Source organism: Sceloporus occidentalis, unplaced genomic scaffold (genome assembly GCF_023333645.1).
Source record: "Sceloporus occidentalis isolate IW3139 unplaced genomic scaffold, rSceOcc1.0.p SCAF_333, whole genome shotgun sequence".
Taxonomy (NCBI): Eukaryota; Metazoa; Chordata; class Lepidosauria; order Squamata; family Phrynosomatidae; genus Sceloporus; species Sceloporus occidentalis.
Window position 1 is genome coordinate 140,766 of NW_028317313.1, and position 20,712 is coordinate 161,477.

At 43.3% G+C, this 20,712-nt stretch overlaps 1 protein-coding gene across 1 annotated transcript in view; it reads right to left on the reverse strand.

Moving 5' to 3' along the window:
• Positions 1–2,440: 2,440 nt before the first annotated feature.
• LOC149274400 (protein phosphatase 1 regulatory subunit 12C-like) overlaps positions 2,441–20,712 on the reverse strand; it is a 32,282-nt gene continuing 14,010 nt past the window's right edge. Inside the window, exons 2-21 of the mRNA XM_089505539.1 lie at positions 19,267–19,397; positions 18,438–18,556; positions 17,336–17,495; positions 17,104–17,248; positions 15,811–15,885; positions 15,182–15,270; positions 14,532–14,671; positions 13,724–13,812; positions 9,226–9,320; positions 8,748–8,891; positions 8,296–8,386; positions 8,054–8,191; positions 7,611–7,674; positions 7,054–7,142; positions 5,753–5,808; positions 5,541–5,649; positions 4,357–4,461; positions 3,683–3,733; positions 3,069–3,119; positions 2,441–2,527 (exon numbers count right to left, since the gene is read on the reverse strand). Of these exons, the coding sequence (XP_089361665.1) occupies positions 2,441–2,527; positions 3,069–3,119; positions 3,683–3,733; positions 4,357–4,461; positions 5,541–5,649; positions 5,753–5,808; positions 7,054–7,142; positions 7,611–7,674; positions 8,054–8,191; positions 8,296–8,386; positions 8,748–8,891; positions 9,226–9,320; positions 13,724–13,812; positions 14,532–14,671; positions 15,182–15,270; positions 15,811–15,885; positions 17,104–17,248; positions 17,336–17,495; positions 18,438–18,556; positions 19,267–19,397 (2,028 nt within the window). The remainder of the gene's footprint in view (positions 2,528–3,068; positions 3,120–3,682; positions 3,734–4,356; positions 4,462–5,540; positions 5,650–5,752; positions 5,809–7,053; positions 7,143–7,610; positions 7,675–8,053; positions 8,192–8,295; positions 8,387–8,747; positions 8,892–9,225; positions 9,321–13,723; positions 13,813–14,531; positions 14,672–15,181; positions 15,271–15,810; positions 15,886–17,103; positions 17,249–17,335; positions 17,496–18,437; positions 18,557–19,266; positions 19,398–20,712) is intronic.

Sequence of the window (20,712 nt, forward strand, 5' to 3'; positions counted from 1 at the left end):
TTAATTATTTTTTCCATGTGCTTAACTTCTTCAGGTACACGGCATTAATGGCAGACGCTGCACACAACCAAGCTGCACCTGAGAGACAAACTTTCAGCTTTAGCCGCTGTAACAAATACAATATATATATATACATTTATATTTCTCTGGGAAAAAAAAACAAAAAAAAAAAAACAAACCATGCATATTGCACATTGCGACACTATATAAAATAAGACTCTTTATATACAGATAAGTAATTTGTTGACTTTTTTTTTGCGGTTTTGCATGTTTTTTTTGCGGTTAGCATGGCACTGTTTTCCCAAGTCTTTAAACGCAGGATTCGTGACCCGGAAAGGTCGGACCTTGGCATAGAATAAGCGAAGAGTTGGCAGTAGGACCCGGGTTATGAAGACACAGCGATAGACGGGGACATGCAGCAGACGCCTCTCGCACACAAACAACCTCGATAAGGGACCGGCTAACATAGCAAGAAAAGCGGTTCTATCCTAAGGTGTCGAGCTGTTACCCATGCAGGACTCGGATTACTACGCAAGTCACTTAAATTCCCCATGCCTTACGGAAACAAGTGGATTTTACTACCATGATTGCTTCCACTATATGACCCGATGTATTCTTTCGCTACAAATACATCCGCAGCATTCCCTTTAGGCGAACATACGTGTGCTAGTGTATGTTCTTATCTACGAAGGCAGGTTACGGACCTCCGCTCTAGAATAGACGATATCTCTCTTTGAAAAGGGACGTTTAAATGGCGAGCACGATGCAGGTTTTCAAAGTGATGGGACCCAAAGGGTTAAAGCCCAAGGTGTTCACAATGGGAGTTTTTTTTGTTTTTTTTTTACATAGTTAACTATTTGTTAACACGAACACAGTTCAGAAAGACACGGGTTTATATATTTCAGAATCAGAGAAGACGTTTGCGACAAGTACTACAGATTTTAAGTTTCACGGCTCACAAGCCAGACGAGCTTTTACCAAACCCATGAATGAAATAAGATGCATCATTTAACTGTTTGTTTTCATATATATATTATATATATATATATATATATATATATATATATATATATATATATATAATTCTTAACGGTTCCAGATTTTCATTCCCCCGGAGAAGTAGAAACAGTGAAGCTGGAGGTAGCAGGGTTCCTGCGAATGCAAAGAATCCTGTAAATGAAAATGAAGACGGGGGGGGGGGGGGGCGACTGCATTAACAAAAGGTTTTTTTAAAAATAAGTCATTTGTAGGACCTTACAAAGTATGGGGGTTTTTTTCGCGGGGGATCAGCGATTTACTGTAGGATCTAGCGCTGCATCTTAAGAAGGTGCTTTTCTTGTGGGCACAGCTAGCGCCATTCATAGATCTGGTCAACAGATCCGGACAGACAAAAAGCATATGTACGCAAAAAGGAAAACACTGCAGAGTCCACATCGGTACTGTAAACCCATCTGCTATGAAACAATACTCATTTTGGGTAAAAAATACTTAATATATTAAAATAGAAACATACTGGTGAACGGTACATAAAATAGTCACATTTGCGTCATGGTAAAACATTCTTTAAAAATATATCAGCTTAATAGTCATGTCTGCCCAACAGCCCATACTATAGGTAACACGTTCTGGGGACCTTTAAAACCCCCTGAATGAAAAGCAGATGTTTATAGGGGAGCTGAAGTCCCAAAATATGCTTTGGGTTTCTGGATAATGCAAAAAAAAAAAAAAAAAAAAAGATATTTACATTGTTATGTAATCAGTTTGGGTAACAACGAGCATGATGTCAGCATAGAGCTACATTTGATGTCACATGAATGCAACATTTTTTCCCCCAAATCTAATCCTCGAGTTGCGTGGCCAAAGAGAAATACGGTGTCTGGAACCGAGGGGGTTACGAGTGACCTCACCTTTCGCAAGCGTTCAACACTATTAAACCTATCGCTTGGAGAACGAAATGGAAAAGGAATTCCGTAAAACGCGTGGGTTCTATTTAACAAATATGGCGTCATTTAACGGGAAACAGAAAGATAAGTGTCTAAGTTACGCTGACGAGGGTGGAAAACTGTCCTCTAATACAGTAATAAAAACTTTAATCAATGCCGGTGGCGCTGCCTAAAGACAGGTGAATATACACGTTAGGATATATTTATAGATATACATACAAATAAAGTTAAAAAGGAAAAAAAATAGGTGAATACAACTATTTGATAAACTAGCACATCAGACACGTTCACAATGTCCACGGATCGGGATGCTGGCTCTCAGAACTGGCTCCAGTGTGTGCCGTACAACGCTTTGTGTTAACAATACAGATTCCCTCCGCGGCTGCTGACAAAGCCGGGCCGCGCAGACAAAGTTCCGCACATGGGCCGAGACCGTGACGGTAAGTCCTGCCACTCAATGACCAGAGTCTTCAGAGAGATGGAGAGAGAGAGGGAGATCACTTTGACAGTTTGCTGATGACTCTGATCAAGGCTGCGTTCTCATCCTTTAGTCTTTGATTGTCTGCTTTCAAATCTGAAAGAACCTAAAAAGTAAATCAGATGTCAGAGTAGGGTTCTTCGATCACATCGACTTAAACAGACGCCCCAGCCATCATACGCACGGCCCCTTCGCATGTCGGTGGCACCCCCGCTTCCCCAAACTATTAGTTGCACAGGAGTCGTGTTAGGCTGAACATCTATTAACCGCAATGAGCAATCAGCATAAAAGGTTTTTACCAATCAGACATATATTACATCCGCCACGGATAAGGATTACTAGAATATGTCATTAAAAGGTTTTCCTATAACCCCCCCGCCCCCCTGTACTGTAAGACATACGCAATATATCTTTATAAAGATATGCACTATTCCCCAGCGCCAATTATTGTCCCCGAGTACAGTGGTGAGAATTTCTACTGCAATACAGTGAAGCAAATAGCGGGGCGATGTTTTCATTCATTCGCACTCAAGGTACTACCGGCTTAAATCAGAAGAATCAGTATTGATGTATAAATGATAATTATTCTGTAAACAAAATACTGAAGTTTGTTAAAAGCTCATGTATAAAAAATATCTTGAAAACACCTTTAACTCTTCTTCTAATTCAGCAGCTTTTCGCTCCAACGCCCTTCGCTCCTAAGAGGAATAGAATGAGAGAAAGTGACTTTAGTTCAAATCCCAAACATTACTTTGTGCTCAGAAGATCCATAATCCGTGGGATCAGTAGTCAGATTTATCCAAAGCGAGGAAAGAAGCCTTAAACTCTACAATTAGATCCATACTACATCATTCTCTAGGCATGGATTAGCGGGTAGCCTTTCCGTTGAAGACGAATGCGGTTATCGGGCCATCGTGGAAAAATTAGTCCTGTACACTTTGAGAACTTCAGAGGTCTCTTTTCCAGATGCAAAGAGATCTCGGAAGTTCTACAGCTTTTATGATGTGACCCAGTGAAAAATATATTGCCGTGATCCCCCTCTTTGTGTGGATATAACCATTTCCCTTGCTAGGCAGCATGAGAAACAAGTCCGGAGCGCTGGGGTCACACGGAGAGGCAAGGATCCAAATTCAGATTGCTGGTGGTTTAATCCAGCTATAAAAGTACTAGAAGGGTTTTAATGGCAAACATCTGACCCGCTAAATGGGGTGGAAAGCTGTATAATCGTTGGAAACAGGTCATCCCAAGAGTGAACACTTACAAATCTCTCTAGCTCCAGTAAAGCAGGTCTCTCTGCATGCCGTTCTTGCCTCTGATGAGAAAGATAATCGTGTTAAGTAATGAGTATCGCTTGGCCACGTTCATTCTAAAACTATTGAAAACTGCCAGATTGTGGCCCCGTATATCAGAAGACATATTGTTAGAGAATGCAGCGATGCTACACATAAACATGCTAAATATATGGGCAAAAATAGGCAAAACTTGACTAACTTCAATCGTCATGTAAAAGGCAATCCTACATTCAAGGTTATTTCAAACCACTGGGTAAGAAAGCGCTGAAGGCAGCACAATGTAGAAGGTTCTGCCCATGTATCCGCGTTCTTGAATGCGATACTAGCGCCCGTCATGTAAACACGACACTACTAAAGGCTTTTGTGAGCCGGTAGAAGGTCCGGTCCATCGCAGCCTCGAGCCTCGTGTGGCTTTGATGACCTCGCGCTTCCAACAAGCTGCAAACGAAAACTAGTGATTTGTTTGCCGACTTTATTAATATCTGGGATAGGCTATTGGGTTGAAGAACAGCTTAAGGCCTGGAGATTTATCTTATCGGTACATTAGCTAGCGGCATGTAACACGTGTCCGGGGAACATGCATCCAACGGCCATTGTGGTTACTCCACAAAAAGAAGATAAAGAAGCAGCCATAGAGGTCTACCTGCGTCACTCGTTCCAACTCCAGCTTCAGCTGAGTGAGTTTCAGCTCGGCCTCTTGAAGTTGTTCCTTGAGGGTTTCGTTTTCCGACATCATGTTGTCGTATAACTGTAAGAAGAGCAGACGCGACAGGAGGCATGAAACACAAACCCAGCACAATAATACACAAACATTAAAGAGATCTCAAACTGATTAGACACGGAGCGGTTTATGGAACCAATCGCTCGGTGGAGTTTTATTTTTTAACGGCCGCGCTGTAACAAATAAAAGCCAAATAAAGCGTAGAAATGTTTTATAGCGCTGCTGGATTCTGCCGTTACGTGCAAGTTCACATTCCCCCGGGATCCACGATGAGGAGATCCGGCTCCGTACATTAGATGAGGAGCAGACTGGGAACTGTCAGTGCTAATAACGCATTTATTTACCAACCTAGCACGTGCTTTCTGTCTGGGACATTATTTTGCAGATACTTGATATAAAATGTACTTTTTTTTCCCCTTACAGAATCAGATCATTCTCCTTTTGTGATGTTAAAGGGCCAATGGAGCACAGGAGTGATGGGAGTGATAAAGGGCCATTGGAGCACAGGCGTGATGGGAGTGATAAAGGGCCATTGGAGCACAGGAGTGATGGGAGTGTTAAAAGGGCCATTGGAGCACAGGAGTGATGGGAGTGATAAAGGGCCATTGGAGCACAGGAGTGATGGGAGTGATAAAGGGCCATTGGAGCACAGGAGTGATAAAGGACATCTGTAGGCCTATGAAGAGATTCCATTAAAAATGGTTTCTGGCTACAATCAGTCATTTACAACATTAACCCCGTCTGTGCTGGATTTCTGATCCATTTTATGTTATTATAATGGACAAAAATTACTAAGTGACCCCAAACATTTGAACGGCTGTGTGTGTTGTATATTATACAGTTTATATATATAGTTTTAAGCATGGATGAGAATACAAACTTTTTTGCGACAAACTTATAGATCAAATAAAGTTGCTATTTTTGCAAGAGCTAGAAAACCGAGCAAACTAGAAGTTTTGGCCTGCAAACAGATTGTAGATTTCCATTAAACGGGACATTCAAATAAACTGGGAGGCCGTTTTGCCTCGAAGGAGAGTTTTATAGGGGAGCATTTTTAATGTAATTATCGCCACTATATCATCAGCACAAGCTTATTAACCTCTTACCTTTTTATAGTCTTTGTCTGCCTCGTTTTTAGACCCTGAACTGCTGTGTCTGTTAAAGGAGTAGGTCCCAGCTCTATAGGGTAAAATACTATTCACGCTGTCCGTTAACCTGTGAATAAATCACAGTGCAGAAAAACATAAGCCGAACTCATAATATATATATATATTTTATATTATATAATATATATAATAAATATTAAAGTAATAATCACCCGTGTCCCGACGTATCATTGTGATTTACAGACTCCGTGTCTTCATTCTCTGTACCCTAAGAAACAAACAGGGCGACATTGTTTTAGGAGCCGTGACGTTTGCAAACGCCTGGAACTGATCTGGAACTGCAAACGGTTAGGGGTTGTGAATAATTGTGAATCAATTTTAACCCTCTCACGGCGCATCCTACGTTTGTTATTTTACAGGGCAAAATAGTATGTTTTGTGCTCATGTTTAACCCCTCGTTTCTCCGCACACAAGCGCTTCGAAGCAAAACAGCAAATTCCCAAGGTGACGAGGACGGTTCAGGAAGGGCTGCTCGTCCCCAAGCATGGCTATAAAATAATCTCTATTCTTGTAAAGCGTAAAAGGAGCACACAGTATGTGGCACGTGCTCTGATCACGTGCGTTGCCCACGAGCTCATACAGGATACACTGGCAATGCGAAAAACATCTTGGCTTAATGCCATTAGTAGGACAACACCATCTAAATGTGTGATAAGCGACCCTTTTCATGCCTCCGTCTGCACCGCCATGAATGACCGATTGACCTATATTGACTACAGCGATAAGTAATGTAGCCAAGTAATTAAACTACAACTCCCATAACCCTCAGCTATCCAAGGTCAAGCCGAAAGTAAATGTGTAGTTCGGAGCTGGAAGGCCGGCCACGCATGTTTGCCTTCTATTTGTAAGGCTGCGGATGGTTGTTGAATTCGATGCTTCTATTATAATATAGGTGTCTTACCCCGTATGAATTGACGCCCGTGTATAAAGAATTCTGCTCTTTCCGCCATCGTCTTCTGTCTCTTGTTGTTAAATGGTTTTCTGTTTCGTGTTCATCTTTGCTCACAGTTTCAAGCTCTACTGGGGGGGGGGGGGGGGGGAATCAAACCATTTGAATTAAATATAATCCATTTTGCCCGTGGTGCTTAAAAAAAAATAGGCTGAGAGTAATGGGAGTAAGAAATGTGCCGGTCACTCGCCCAGCAATAGAATGAGCCTTTCATTAAACAGCGTGAAAAGTCATAAGTTACTTTATAGCACTTCAAACCCTTCTTATTCCCCGAATCACTTTCAGCTCTACGAACCAGAAAGGGGCTGGCTGCCATTTGTATTTAAAAGGAACAGTCTAGCCCCCAGACGTAAAGTTTGAAATGTTTTATGTAATTTTGCATTATTTAGAAATGAAACTTCAGTTTCTCCTGAATTCTCCTCCCGGGTGCCTCGGCTGAAACCAGGACGATCCGCTCCGCAGCAGTCATTACCCCGTGCGTTGGGAAAACATCAGGGAACGTACATGTGATCGGCTGCTGCGGTTTCTATTGGCTAGAATGGAAGCTCTACTGAGCATGTGCAAGAAGCGTACTGACAAATGCCCACCGCTTACTGTACAGGCAGCAAGGGAGGAGTCAGATAAGCGAAAAGTCTCCTTTTCTACCAAATAATTTAATACCAATTCACACTCGGCAGCGAGTCCGTGCAAAATGCACCCTAATATGTCCAACATTAAAACTGGGCTCCTTTAATAGTATATGTAATGGAGCGTGATGGGCTATTGCAGGGGTGTCCAACCTGTGGCCCTCCATCTCCCATTATGCTCTTTCAGTTAAGGGGTCTGGCTGAGGATTATGGGTAATGTAGTCCTGGAGCAGCTGGAGGCTGCCCCTGGGCTATTGGGTAAATAACAAAACCAGACAGGCGTCCATACATGGAAGGGCCGCCCGAAGCCCTAAATAACGTTTCGCCCCAAAACTAGTTATGGGGTGCGCAATTGTTCACCATTTTTGACCTTTGGTGGTCGTATTTGAAAAGCAAAGCGCTGTAATTTACTATAATTGACCCCAAAGCGGTTACCTTTCTTTGCTTCGGAATTCACAGTATTTTCAGTGCTTGGCAGCCGGAACCTCCTTGACAGATCCTGTTCAAAACATTAAAGAATCAACGTGCGAGAGATGAGCTTCATACTAAATGAACAGAAAAACATAGGACATCTCCCAATCACCTTAACGGAGATGCTAAGGTAGCATACTAAGGAGTTTACTATTTACCCGGGAAGACGACTAATCGGTGGCCTTTTGTGGTTTTCCTTCATGTTTTAAACAAGTCGTGTAGCATAAAACACCGTATATGGTAGAAAATCTATCGCTGATATAAAGGAATGAGCTGAAACATCTTTCTGTCCTTTCAGATTCTAGGTGGTCACACGACTGAAGGGCTAAATCCACTGATGGGAGGTTGTAGACATCACGCTCACGGGGGGGGGTACCCAACTGAAAACAGCACCAACAGTTACAAACACTCACCGAATTTTCAGTCGGCTGACCCTTCACCAGTCTCTCTCTCCCATCTTCACTTTGGGAGTCAGAAGATGGCGCGTTATCAGCTGGCTTCACTAACGTCTTCTCTGCTTCTTTCAGATCAGTAAGCGTGACGCCCTAGGAAAGAACACACGGGATCACGCAGCTGCTGTATACACGCACACGCACACACAAACATATACAAATCAACACCTTCTGAGCGCCAATCACGTGGACGGTACCTGCGTGGATCGCCTTGACTGTCTCATGAGGCGTGAACGTGCTTTCCGTTGAGATTCAGACTCTTCATCGCGGACGGGTGCTTGATATGACCTGATGAGAACATTAGTGTTAGATGAGAACATTTGTGGGGTAATGTTTCCATAAATATGGCGAGTAGCTCTTTACATGCTGCCCTCTTTGGCAATTAATGATTAGAGCATCCACTGCCATAGGTGCCAAACGTAGACATCCTTTTACTAGGCAAACACGGTCAAAATAAACAGGGGAAACGTTTAAACAGCGAAGGAATGTAGTGCCATATTAGTACAAAACAATATTAGTGATCATTCATTCGCTTAAAAGCCGGTGAGAATTCTCTTAAGACGCGTACAAAATAGGGGGCATGAACCATTTGCCCAGCACCAAAACCATAGGAGGAGAAGAGCATGCGGGGGTGAGGAAGGTGCCTTACCTGCGCTGATCTTTCGGGTCAGTGTTGGAGACCGTGCTGGAGGACGAAGTGGAGGAATTGGCAGTCATGCTGGAGAAGGTGTTTGTGTGCAATTGTGTGGTGGGAACCATGTCAAGTCTCATCTGTAGTCCACCTTCTAAGTCTCTAGCAGAATGACCGAAGTAAAGTTTGTTGGGGTGGTGTTTTTTTTGTTGTTTTGTTTGTTTTTTTCCCTTCCTAGCACAAGTGTGGAAGGAAAGTCTTTTTTGAAAGACTTCACGTTCCCCTTAATAAAAGTTACATCTCTTAAAACATTAGAAGCTAGCACAGCTTGAAAAAATGATATGGTTTTTGAGTTGGTTTGTTTAGAAGGTCTACAGAAAAACACAGAGTAAAATCGGAGAGACAGAAGTTTTTAGTGCTCTGTTAAAGACGGCAAAGAAACGGTGCTGTGATCAGGGACGTCAAGGACGGGTTTCACGGCACACGCAATACTCACTCTCTCTTGGCTTGCGGCACGGGGTCGGCTTCAGGCAAGGTGAAGATCCGTCTGGAAGGAGTTGGCTGAACCCGAGCCAGAAGCGGCTCTTTAGTCTAAGGGATGGTGATAAACAAACACGTTGAGGAGAAATCGAAATGTTCCCATGTTTATGGTTAAACTGTTCATACATATATTATCATTTATAGACTTTAAAGAGACGGTGTGAGGATGGACAGTATATAAACGTGGCTCCTCTATGTGCGTAATTCTTCCTTTTCCACTCTCCCCCGATCAGAGGAACCAAAAAAAACATTAAGTGCTCACCCGTTCTTGGGTGTCCAAGCGGGGACTGGAAGCAGAGCGCTTGATCCCAGGCTCTTTGGCGTTACTGTCTTCTAGTTTGGCATCTTGCAGAACCCCAAAGCTGCCCGTTTTGCGTAAGCCCGCTCTTACGTTGGACAGGGGTAACTCACTTTTCTCAGTGATGCTGCCGGTTGCCCCAGTGAACTAAAGACATGGAAGAAGCGTATATATAGAGGGAGTCGCTCTAAACAGAACCGCATTTCCTCACACGCATACATAAGATACGCTGATCAATACCATCGGGGATACGAGGAGAAGCTAAGGAAAGGTACGCGACTCTATCGTGATAAGCCAGGATTACAAAATCACTACGCGATGCACGGATCTAGGGGATTTTAAAATCATGTATACAAATCGACGGCACAAACCGGAAACAAAAACAACGTAAAAAGCTAGGACTGGGATAATTAATACTAATAAGTCTGAAGTATTGAAGCATCCCATGTTTAAACATAAGGTCTGTTCTTTGATACGTAATTTTGCTTTGACACAGCTCTTCTCTATTATGATATCATTTATAAATATTGTATAATTACAATTGCAGTTCAACCATAAAATATTTGATTTCTCATACTCCGGCCAGTGGTTCTTGGCACGCAGCATGAAAAATAATCCTACTATGTATCCAGATATACGCAGAGGGCAACAAGGACACTCGGGAAGTTGCTATAAGGTGGAAGATTTGGGTTTGGGAAGACCCAGCGATCGCCTGTTTTTGGCTTCACCATAAATTGGAAGTCTTACCTGTTAACCTCTGTTCAAAAAAAACATAAGTGAAACTAAACGGTTTGTAAACCCTGATGGCATAATTCATGCCGTAGGATGAATTATTGGGGGTGAAGAGGTTTACAGATCTATGCCCAGGAATGATCTAGAAGCGCAGTATATAAGACAGATATATAGCTAGGGCACAAGCCAAGCCACAGATACACAGCTAGAGTTGAGTAGGATACATAGGAAACGGATACGCTCTTTATATCCATTTCAGGGTGAGTGAGAGTAAAGCTGAACGTACAAACCGTAGCGATATATCCGCTGTCTGCATACTCAGATTGGAAGACACAACAAAATAATAACTATTTCCCAAGACCAGAAGTGACAATGTCAGCGAGGGGGGATTCATTTGTAATTCATGAATATGTACAGGGAGCTCTCCTCGTTATGCTTCATCTGCACTTGCTGTGTTCTACATTTTCATCGCCAACGGTGTTTAAGCAACAGAGTCCCTTTAACAATAAGCGGAGGCACCGACTAGGGCTCTAAGGGATCGTAACTTCTAGGCGAGTCGAGGATTGAAGCCAACAGGATGGATGAAGCCCCAATCCGGCAGATCTGATGTGTGATTTTTATATATATATATATATATATATATATATATATATATATATATATATATATATATATATATATATATATATATATATATATATATATATATATATATATATTAGAGCAATCATGTTGTTGCTAATAGCTAATTGTTCTTTATATGGAAAATATCCAATGTGTAACCAGTACATCTGAAGTTATGCAGCCAGTGATATATTCTCTATATATGATAGAAGGAAGCAACGCATCTCTGTCAGGACGGATGGATCATTCATGGGTCTAAATGAGCAAATAAGGAAATCATGTTCCCAAATTTCCAGTCGGAAAGAGTTAATAACCATATGGGGAAAAAATAACTGTTCTAATTATTACAGGTGATGGCGGTGGTGGGGAGATGACTGTTTTTAAGCCTCTATTGGGAATGAAGAGGAAGACGGGAAATAAAAATGTAAACATCCATAAAACAAAACGAAACACGCACAAGCATTCACTACAAACAAGGCAAATGATGCTCACCGCAGCCTTTTGGCCTCTCTGGGGCACCAGAACGATGCCGGTTTTGCGCAAGCTCTGACGCCACATGGAGGGACCTACTGGTCCAGCGAGGGGCAAGATGGGAGCGACAAAGGTGAGAAGGGGCTGGCAGGATGGAAGGCGAAACACAAGCAGCCATATGGACGCGATGGAGCAATATTGGGCCAAAAAGGGTTGTCGAGGGGGGTGAAGCAGAAGAGAAAAAAAACAGAGAAATCAAGTGGAGACCAAGCAGTCACCTCAGATGGAAGGGACGAGGCAGCGGGAGGAGGAATAATGAAGAATGAATAGAGACAGAAAGGGAAAGACAGAAAAGAAAAATCGGTCCAGGACTAGAAATATCATCTAAAGCAACACAGAGTAAAGAACCCAGAAAAGCTAAAAAGGAATTCCGTAAGCGATGGCTTTTGTTTAATCACAGCGCTCCCCCCAACACTTCAGAGGTTAGGTTACCGGGAAATGGCAGTGGCCCCCAAGCAATGACGTTTACACGTGTTTGATCCGTTTCTCCAGATCATTGATGGCCCCCTCGTGGTCCCACCTCGCGCATGGACCCTCGCTGCAGCTGTGCCGTCCGCCGCCAAAACAATTGTTTGCTCGAGTGTTCAAAGTGCAGGTAGCAGCTCGTCACGCCGCATTTCTGAGGGCTATTTAGAGCGTGCCAATGAAAATTGGGCAATACCCAGGGAAGCGGGGCGTGCGGATAAATATTTACAATAAAACCCGCGCTTGTATCCCGTCGCGGTTTTGTTGCGGTGATTTATTCCAGCCTCGCAAAGTACACGGAAATTGTATCAGAGCCCAAAGTATGACTTCCAAAAGGGACATGTCAGCAAAAATTAGGCATAATAAATAGTTTTAAGATAATTCAAGTTGATGGGAGACGTAATTTATTTTAAAAAGGATACTGCAATGGAATGGGCTATTTTTTATTACAATTTTTATGTAAAATAAAAAAACAAAAAAAAACAAAAAACACCAATAAAAAACCGTCGATAACGTTAGTGAGACTGAATGGGAACGACGTCCTGGTTAAAGCAAAATACGATGTTGGCGTACCACCTAACTTCGAACCTGGGCAAATCGGGACTCCAGGAGGCGAGGTTAGGGAGGTAGAGCGCCACTCAAACTGGCAGCGCTAATGCGCATGCATACAATCCTGCGCATGTGGGGTATGCATTTTATGGACAATTTTGGGGTCCAGAAACCAGCTGAGCGCTACCTCTGTCCACCAAAAGCGGGAGGGTGGTAGAGCTCGGTGGGGCAGCAGGATAGCGTTAGGAGACCTGTGGATATTCCATAAACTGGGCCGTATAGATAAGTTACGCTAATTCTCGTTGTGAACGGGTGACATGGAATCATGGTGTGTTTGGCCCAAAACGTTACAAAGCCAGGATAATCAGCTAGCCTTTTTTACTTCCTGTGGCTCTGAACGTAAACGCTACATATTAACTCACAACGCTCCGTGTCATCTAGGGAAAGCGATAGCAAAGTAGGGATCGTCATAAACACAGGAGTGATATCGCTAAGCCTACTCGAGGGACACAGGCTGGAGCTCTTCATACAAACGGATGCTGGAAGTTTCACAGTTCAGGGAGGCGTCTTAGATAATGGATTGAAATAAATTAAAATGTGACAAAACCCAACGTGGATGCGGCCCACAGTGGCTTGTGCTGGAGAACCCCGAAAAATTATATTCTGACAACACTCCAGGCAACGACAGGACTGAAAATAAGGCAAGAAGCTGCCATTCACGGCCCAGGGCAACCCAACACTTCACGTACCGGCTTACCTTTACATTTTGAGCACAAAAAAAGAACGAACACAACAAACTCTCATTTAAGCTTCGAGTTCACAAAAAAGGTACAAATTAAATGATTGTAACACAGAATCTGTTCAATAAGCACTGGAATTAACATAAGGCCAAGGAACCAGGTTAGTTTTTAGACCTTACAATAGTGAAATAGGTAGATTATGGTGCTATATAAAAAATATTATTATTATTATGGGCTGTGTGGACCAATGAACCACATGAACAGAGTCCATCCATTGTAAGGATTTATTGCGCGTGCAATATTTTACAGAGCCATGGAATAAGGACCTTATTCCATGGCTCTGTAAAATATTGCACGCGCAATAAATCCTTACAATGGATGGACTCTCTGTTCATGTGGTTCATTGGTTTGGAGATTATAAAGGCAGCCGGGAATCATCCACACAAACTACAGAAGAGACGTTTTACATTTTGAAGACACAGTATGGTATTAGAGCTAATCGGCGGTGTTCTTACCTTCTGATCAGATGATGTCGGGGTCACGGTGCTGTTCTGTTGCTCAGGTAGCAGTCCGTTCTCATTTACTTGTATTGTGCTTGTCTTTTCTAGGAGAGAGAAAAAAAAAAAAAAAATCTAGGTTATTGCGACCTTCATTTCTACAAACGCCACAAATAAAAAGATCGCTCATTTCTGATGAATGAATCCAAGGGGCTATCAAATCTATAACAATATGTATCACAGCTAATAATTTGGATAAAATAAATCATTTGATCTTGAGGCACAAAAAACGATGTCACATGTTTATATTGGAGGTAGAAAAGTTTGAAGCCATTTTCTCGGGGCCGGTAGACTTGAGCGTCCCAAAAACGAAGGCAGCAAAAACGAAACAAAAATTTCAGCCGAACCGCTCTGCTTTGCGGGCAGTTTCCTGATAAAAACATCAGTCCGCTTTAAGAGTAAGTAAATGTCACGCGGGTGTAGTGATCTGTTTCAGCCACTAGATGGCGGCAACGTCAAATTATATTACGAAGCAGAAAGCCACAAGGGGCCGTATCTGAAAACTCTGCGGCCAAAATAAACCTCAGGAACTAACCGGACAATAAAACATTTTCCCTTCACCGACTCCAAACGGCAACGGCGAAAGAAGTATCCGCTACGCGCCAACGCGTTGAGTCAGTTTCACAATTAAATGGCTTCACACCTCTGGACGTGGAAATAAATTTGCCCTGAAGGCCCTGCAATCTCAGAGCTACACACGGTGCCGTCGGGGGATAAATATATTCTCGGTAGAAGCGCGCGGGGTGTAGAGACCGGTCGCTCTCACCGTTTACGGCCTCCGCGTCCTCTTCTGAACTGGACGTGCTTTCCTCGTCGCCAACAGTTATGGTTCCCAGCGTCGTCCGCTCTTTTGACTGGTCTTGCACAGAAATCTTTTCTTTGCTGCTCATTCGACAAACCGAACTCCTGAAACGAAGGAATAAACAATGAGTAACGGAAGAAAATAAACCATTATCGAAGAACACTGCCCCTGGCATGCTGACGGATCGTAACGGAAAGCACACCATTATTATTATTATTATTTTTTTTTATATCAGATTAAAATGCAATTTCAAAAAACATTCTGCCATGTTATTTTAATAATAATTTTAGTTTTTTTTTAAATAATACAATGTATTCAGGCAGCTGCATATTAACCATTAAAAAGTCTTTATCATACTACTTGTAGGAAGCAAAAGAATGGCTCGGTCTTAATTACCCACTCGGACTCTCTGGCTACTGAAAACCTACAAAGGAACTGAGTTCGTTAGCATTGCCATAAAGAATCAGCAATTGTTTTATGCCACTCAACTGAATTACAGAACAATCATTTAAGCTTCTTCCTAAAGCGTTGATATTGATTTTTGGTTCACGCCGATTTACGATTTAATCCCAAAGAAGGGCCCCGTAATGATTTTATGTGCCGTTTGAGCTCACCTTCTGTGTTTATTGGTGTACATTGTTTGCTGTTCGATCCCTGTGTCAATCACGGCTCTCTTTAGATTTGCCTCTTTCTCGCTCCGCAGCTGTAAGGACGGAGAGAAAAGGGGAAAGGGAGTCACGGGGTCCTCCGGCGGCTATTAAAACATAAGTCCAAGACTCCCTCGACAGACAGATCCATAAACCCATTGAAAAAAAAATGACTATATAATTATACCAATCCTGGCCATGATGAAGCTCATCATAATGTGTCTATGTAACAGTCGTGCTTTAATCGTCGTTTGCATGCTTTTATCCATCGCTTAAAGGTCTAGCGTTTGAAAAGTTAAACTGTCTATTCAAGCCGGAAGCGCTAAAAGCAGATAATATAAGATCAGCAAACACATGCGCAATATGCACAGAAACAGGATGATCGACATGTTCCCAAATCAGAAGCAGCATTCTTTTAATGGCTTCCGTGCTGGACTACTAAGAGCCAACCCACAAAGGGTTAATCTCTGAAAGCCTTTTTTCTGAACCGGTACGAAATAAGGCTTTATTCTTTCCTATAATAACGAACTGAACGGATGCGGCGCTCACGAGAATCATAAGGCTGGCGGGTGGAACATCACCCCCACGTTACTTACATCTTCCTGCTTCTTCTGCAGCTCTTCCAAAAGACCAACGATATCTTCATCAGCAACATCGCTGGCTCTCTGGCCCTGAAAACAACATCACAAAATTAACAGAAGAAAAAAAGAAAATCCTCCTGAAAAACATCCGCATATAAACCGACGACAAGCGAGAATGTTGGCCGCGCATGTAGTAATTCAGCTAATTAACGCTACGGATGACTTCATTACGGATGACTTCCAGAGGGGCTGGAGGCCAAGGCTGATACCGGAGAGCTCTCGCTTTAAACGCCTCCACCCAACAGAAGACTTTGATGCATCAAACCGACAACTCCTGATGCCGGAAGGGCAAACAGCGAATGCCGCCGATCAGCCTTTATTAAGGTGCTGTTCCACCGACTCGGGAAAATTTCAATAATTTCTAGTACCCCTTACCCCAAATAATTCTTTCACCATTGAGCAGGGTCTCATTCATAGCTTTCTGCGGATGCTTAATACTCAGACGGCACGTAAAGGACACACTGAGGAGAAACAGTTTCCGGTTTTTCTGGGTTTTGTCTAAGCGGAGCAGGACGTCGGATTGTAATGGGAGCCGATAAGCATACTTAAATACACTTCCTGCTTCTAAGAGGAAGTAAGGGGGAGGAGGAACACGAGGCAGAAGTCTCACGTTCCGACTCCAATAATAAATAACGCCTGGGTGGATTTGCATCCGGTAAAACGAATTATATTTACATGCAAAACGGACACCAATATGCATTTTACACAAAAATAAAGCTGGGGTACAAATTTAACCCCTTATTGACAAAATGCATTGTTTTCAATGGGTTTAGGGACCGCCCATTGCCCTTAAGGGGTTAACAAGGATATATTAATTTATCATTAGTTGCTCGGCTGTGTGTGATGGGCCTCGAACGCCGGAACTGGAGAGGTATATAAGTAACCTACAGAACCACAATGGCCACACTAGCTGAAGCGCTTGGCTGGCTCTGGATAATGTATGGTTAAATCAGTGAGATTTCCTTAGACATTAAACGATGCATCATACAGGGCCAGCTCAGCCCTTTGTGCTCGAGAAACTTGCCGGTAGTAGCGGCCCCCCCAGAATGAATAGTGAAGGAATTAAAACCACAAGTCTCCCTTTAGTGAATAGACCTCTTTGTGCCAATAGACTTTTAAACAGTAAATTCACCAAATACCCTGAGCAGAGTTATAGTTACCCCCGCACTCGGGACGCTAATGTAGTCGATGCAGATGGCAGTGATCTTCAGAACAGAAGCCAAACATAAAAAGTATCTTGCCACGTACCACGTTATTGAGCGCAGTCATGTCGCAGAAATGCTCTACAAGCAGCCTGCAGGCCTCTTCCACCCCCCAGTGAGCTGCTGCGTGAAGGGGCGTCCAGCCATCCTTGTCTCGCACATTGGGATCAAAGTTGGCTTGAAGCAGAAGCCTGGTGAGAGAGAAAAAAAACAAACAATTTCAATGCAATGCTGCAGAGACATGATGTAACCAAAACTATGACATCACGGCCGGTTACCTCATGACCTCTATGTATCCCTTGGCCGCAGCAACATGCAGAGCGCTTGCGCCCGTCTTCGGGTGTCGGATGTCTTCGATTTTACCCGCATTCAGCATCTGCCGAGCATCCTGCAGCATCACTTCTTCCTCCTCCCTCTTGGCGGCTTCGATGTCGATGCCTACGAGAGTCCGTGAGCCTCTTGTGAGTCAGCGAAGTATAATCATTCGTTTATTTTTGGCACTGAATTATAGTCTTTGTGTCCAACGCGCTGTTACCCATCTCGGTTCTGCGCTACGTCATCAAACGCTAAAGCTACAGAGAGAGACTTCGGGGACTGCGATTAATAATTCTGGCTTGACGGAGATTAATTTAAAAACGCAGCAACGCCGCCATTTCCTTTATAAAATAATAAAATCAAGCCATTAATACCACGCCGCGGGATCTCAGAGCGATAGAGCGCACGATGGGTTACAATGACTCAACCTCACTGCAAATCACAGTCCGGAGACTGCAATATAATCTCCAAATCTAAACGATTTAAAAGAAAATCATCGCTTATTTAAAATGCTAAAAAAATAAATACAATGAGAAACCCCACACGGCTGATTTATTGTGTTAAAACGTTAATAGTCAACGCTATCCTTTCGGCACGAGCCATGACGTTGGGGCCGTTAGCGGGAACACAGGCAGGAGTCAGATCGCGAAACGGATTTTACGGACAACAGGAAAAGGAAGCCTTCGTTTCCCAACTGACCCCTCGGAGAACTACATGGGATTTTATTTCCATCTGCGGTGAAAGCTTCTGGAATTTTACATCATTTTTCTATTTCGGCCCCAATAGGACTTTATCCAATTTAACCAACAACAAAAAAAAAAAAAAGCCTTAACAGTCCGAGCCATATGCGCAGAACCAGAGGACATCCACAGCTCCCTCCTGCTCTTAACAGCTTTGGGACCTCTTTGGGTCAAACGAGACTTTTGGAGCCGCAGGCCTGATGGAAAGGTTTCTCGGCGCAGTCCCGAGCCTCGGGCAGAGCACATTTTCCAGCATGAAGTCGTTTTCCTGTTATGGATTAACAGTTGCTTTCAAAGGAAGCGTAAGCGGTGCCAAGATCCTCACCTCGCTTAGAAATTTCAGCCCGGAGCAAAGTCTCCATGCAGTCATCCTCGGCAATGTCGAGAGGGACGTCTCCGTCGCTGTTCACGGCAGCTATGTTGGCGTTGTGTTTCAGGAGATACCTACAATGGCCAGAGCAACAAGCACGGAAGGGTTACGAGGGCCGCGGAAAGCGTTCCGATCAGAATTATAAGAGAATAAATAGAATTTTACAATAGAAAAATATTTGTAACGATGACCCGCAGAGTGCATTGATTTTCAGGACTTGTTCTGGTTTTAAAGGATTTAAACTGTTAAGCCCATCGAGGAGGGAGGGGGAACATGCATTAAAGCACATGATCTCCGGACTCCCTTTTTCCCCCCCATGAAAAAGCAGCTCTGGGTACGCCAGGTGCCCAGTTTGATGACCAAGGCCCTATAGTCAGACAAGTCTATGCATTATGAAGGTCCAACCTCAATGAGCTCTTCTTGCAGGAAGAGCTTGGCTGGCTCTGGATAATGTATGGTTAAATCAGCGAGATTTCCTCAAAGCCCCCCCTTACACATTAAACGATGCATCATACAGGGCCAGCTCAGCCCTTTGTGCTCGAGAAACTTGCCAGTAGTGGCCCTTCAGAATGAATAGTGAAGGAATGAAAACCACAAGTCTCCCTTTAGTGAATAGACCTCTGTGCCAATGGAATCAGATACAGAGTTACTATCAGGCGACCTAGCAAGGGGTAAGCGGTCATAACCCTGAGAAAAGCATTTGTTATAAATAATACAGGATGAAGAAGGCTGTATAGAAGGACGGGTCCCCGGCACCACGCGTCGATCACACCGGTATACTCACTCTGCTATTTCCATGTAGCCGCAGGAGGCCGCGACGTGCAGAGGAGTCCACCCTTCATTATCGGCTTGGTTCACGTTGGCTCCGTGATTTACAAGGAATTCTACCACCTCCAGGTTTTCATCAATGCATGCCTATGAGGGCAAAACACACAACATACATGATCGCTTTGAAAGGAATACACGTGAAGGAGAGAGATTTGCTTAACGGTTGATGCAGCATATTCCAGCTCAATAAATAATTCATGATTTTATCTAAAAGAAAGTTACTGAGATACAACAAACATCGACTACGTCTCTATATAAGCAAACTAAGCGTCTGGAGTGATTTCCCCCAAAGTATCACCACTGCCACCTAAAACAAAGAAGGGGAACTCAAGGGAACACTCAGAATTATTAGGCTTATTCACTAAAAGGAGGGTAGACAGGAGAGTTGTAGTTTTAACTCTTTCTCCAATAAGGGCTGAGCTGGCTCTGTATAATATATAGTCCAATGTGCTAGGAGACACTGTATATAATTTATATACATTATACAGGGCCAGCTCTTCCAGCAGCAGAGGCACAATGGGTTGATATCTTTCCTCTCCCTTTATTGAGTAGACTCAACTCAAAGATGAAACTCGTAAAAAGATGTAATAGAAGCCAAGTTTCACAGTCCCAGGCGGACCATTCTTAGCCCAGGTCAAGGTCTCATCAACGTGTAGGAGCCCAACACCGGCCTCTCCCAAACACACGGTTACCACGGCAACTGGGATATTGGGGCTGCAAAAACGCAGGTCGGCGGACAACAACGTTGATGGATTTATTACATGATACAGTAGCCGTAACCATGAACACGTTGTCAACGGATCTAGGCATAAAAACCACAAAAATCACAAAAATAGCTGGCCAGAAGATTTAAGCCGGTTCGAGATTACAGATCCCTGAAGGTTAAGAGCATATAAATAATAACTCGTTTAAAGAGGGGGCCACAATAACTAAAGGAATATAACTTATCCGAGTCAACTACAGACAGAATATACAGAATAATCTGATCAACCAATCGGAATAGAAAGCCATTGGCTGCCCAACCAAGAAACGGGCAAACGGTTGGCTCTTCCTGGGTAGTCCAAACTCCCGTAACCCCCCGGTGCCAGCCCATGTTCTTTAATCGGTAGCAAATTATTTACAGACAACCGTTCTCTTGCCTTCGCCAGGCTCCTTCCAGTTTTTTTTTTAATTTTATATTAAAGGAGTTTATTATGTATCCAAGTCAAGCTACAGTAGACCGGTGTCCAAAATTTAAAGGATGAGATGGGGGGGGGGCATGGACAACAGATGAGAGGTTAGGCGAATTCCATAAATATTTATTAAGAAGAACCTGGTGTAGATCACGAGATACGTTTCTCCTCCGAGACCAGACGTGATCTTCAAGAAGAGCCAATGATGACTTCATCTACTCTCTCACCTC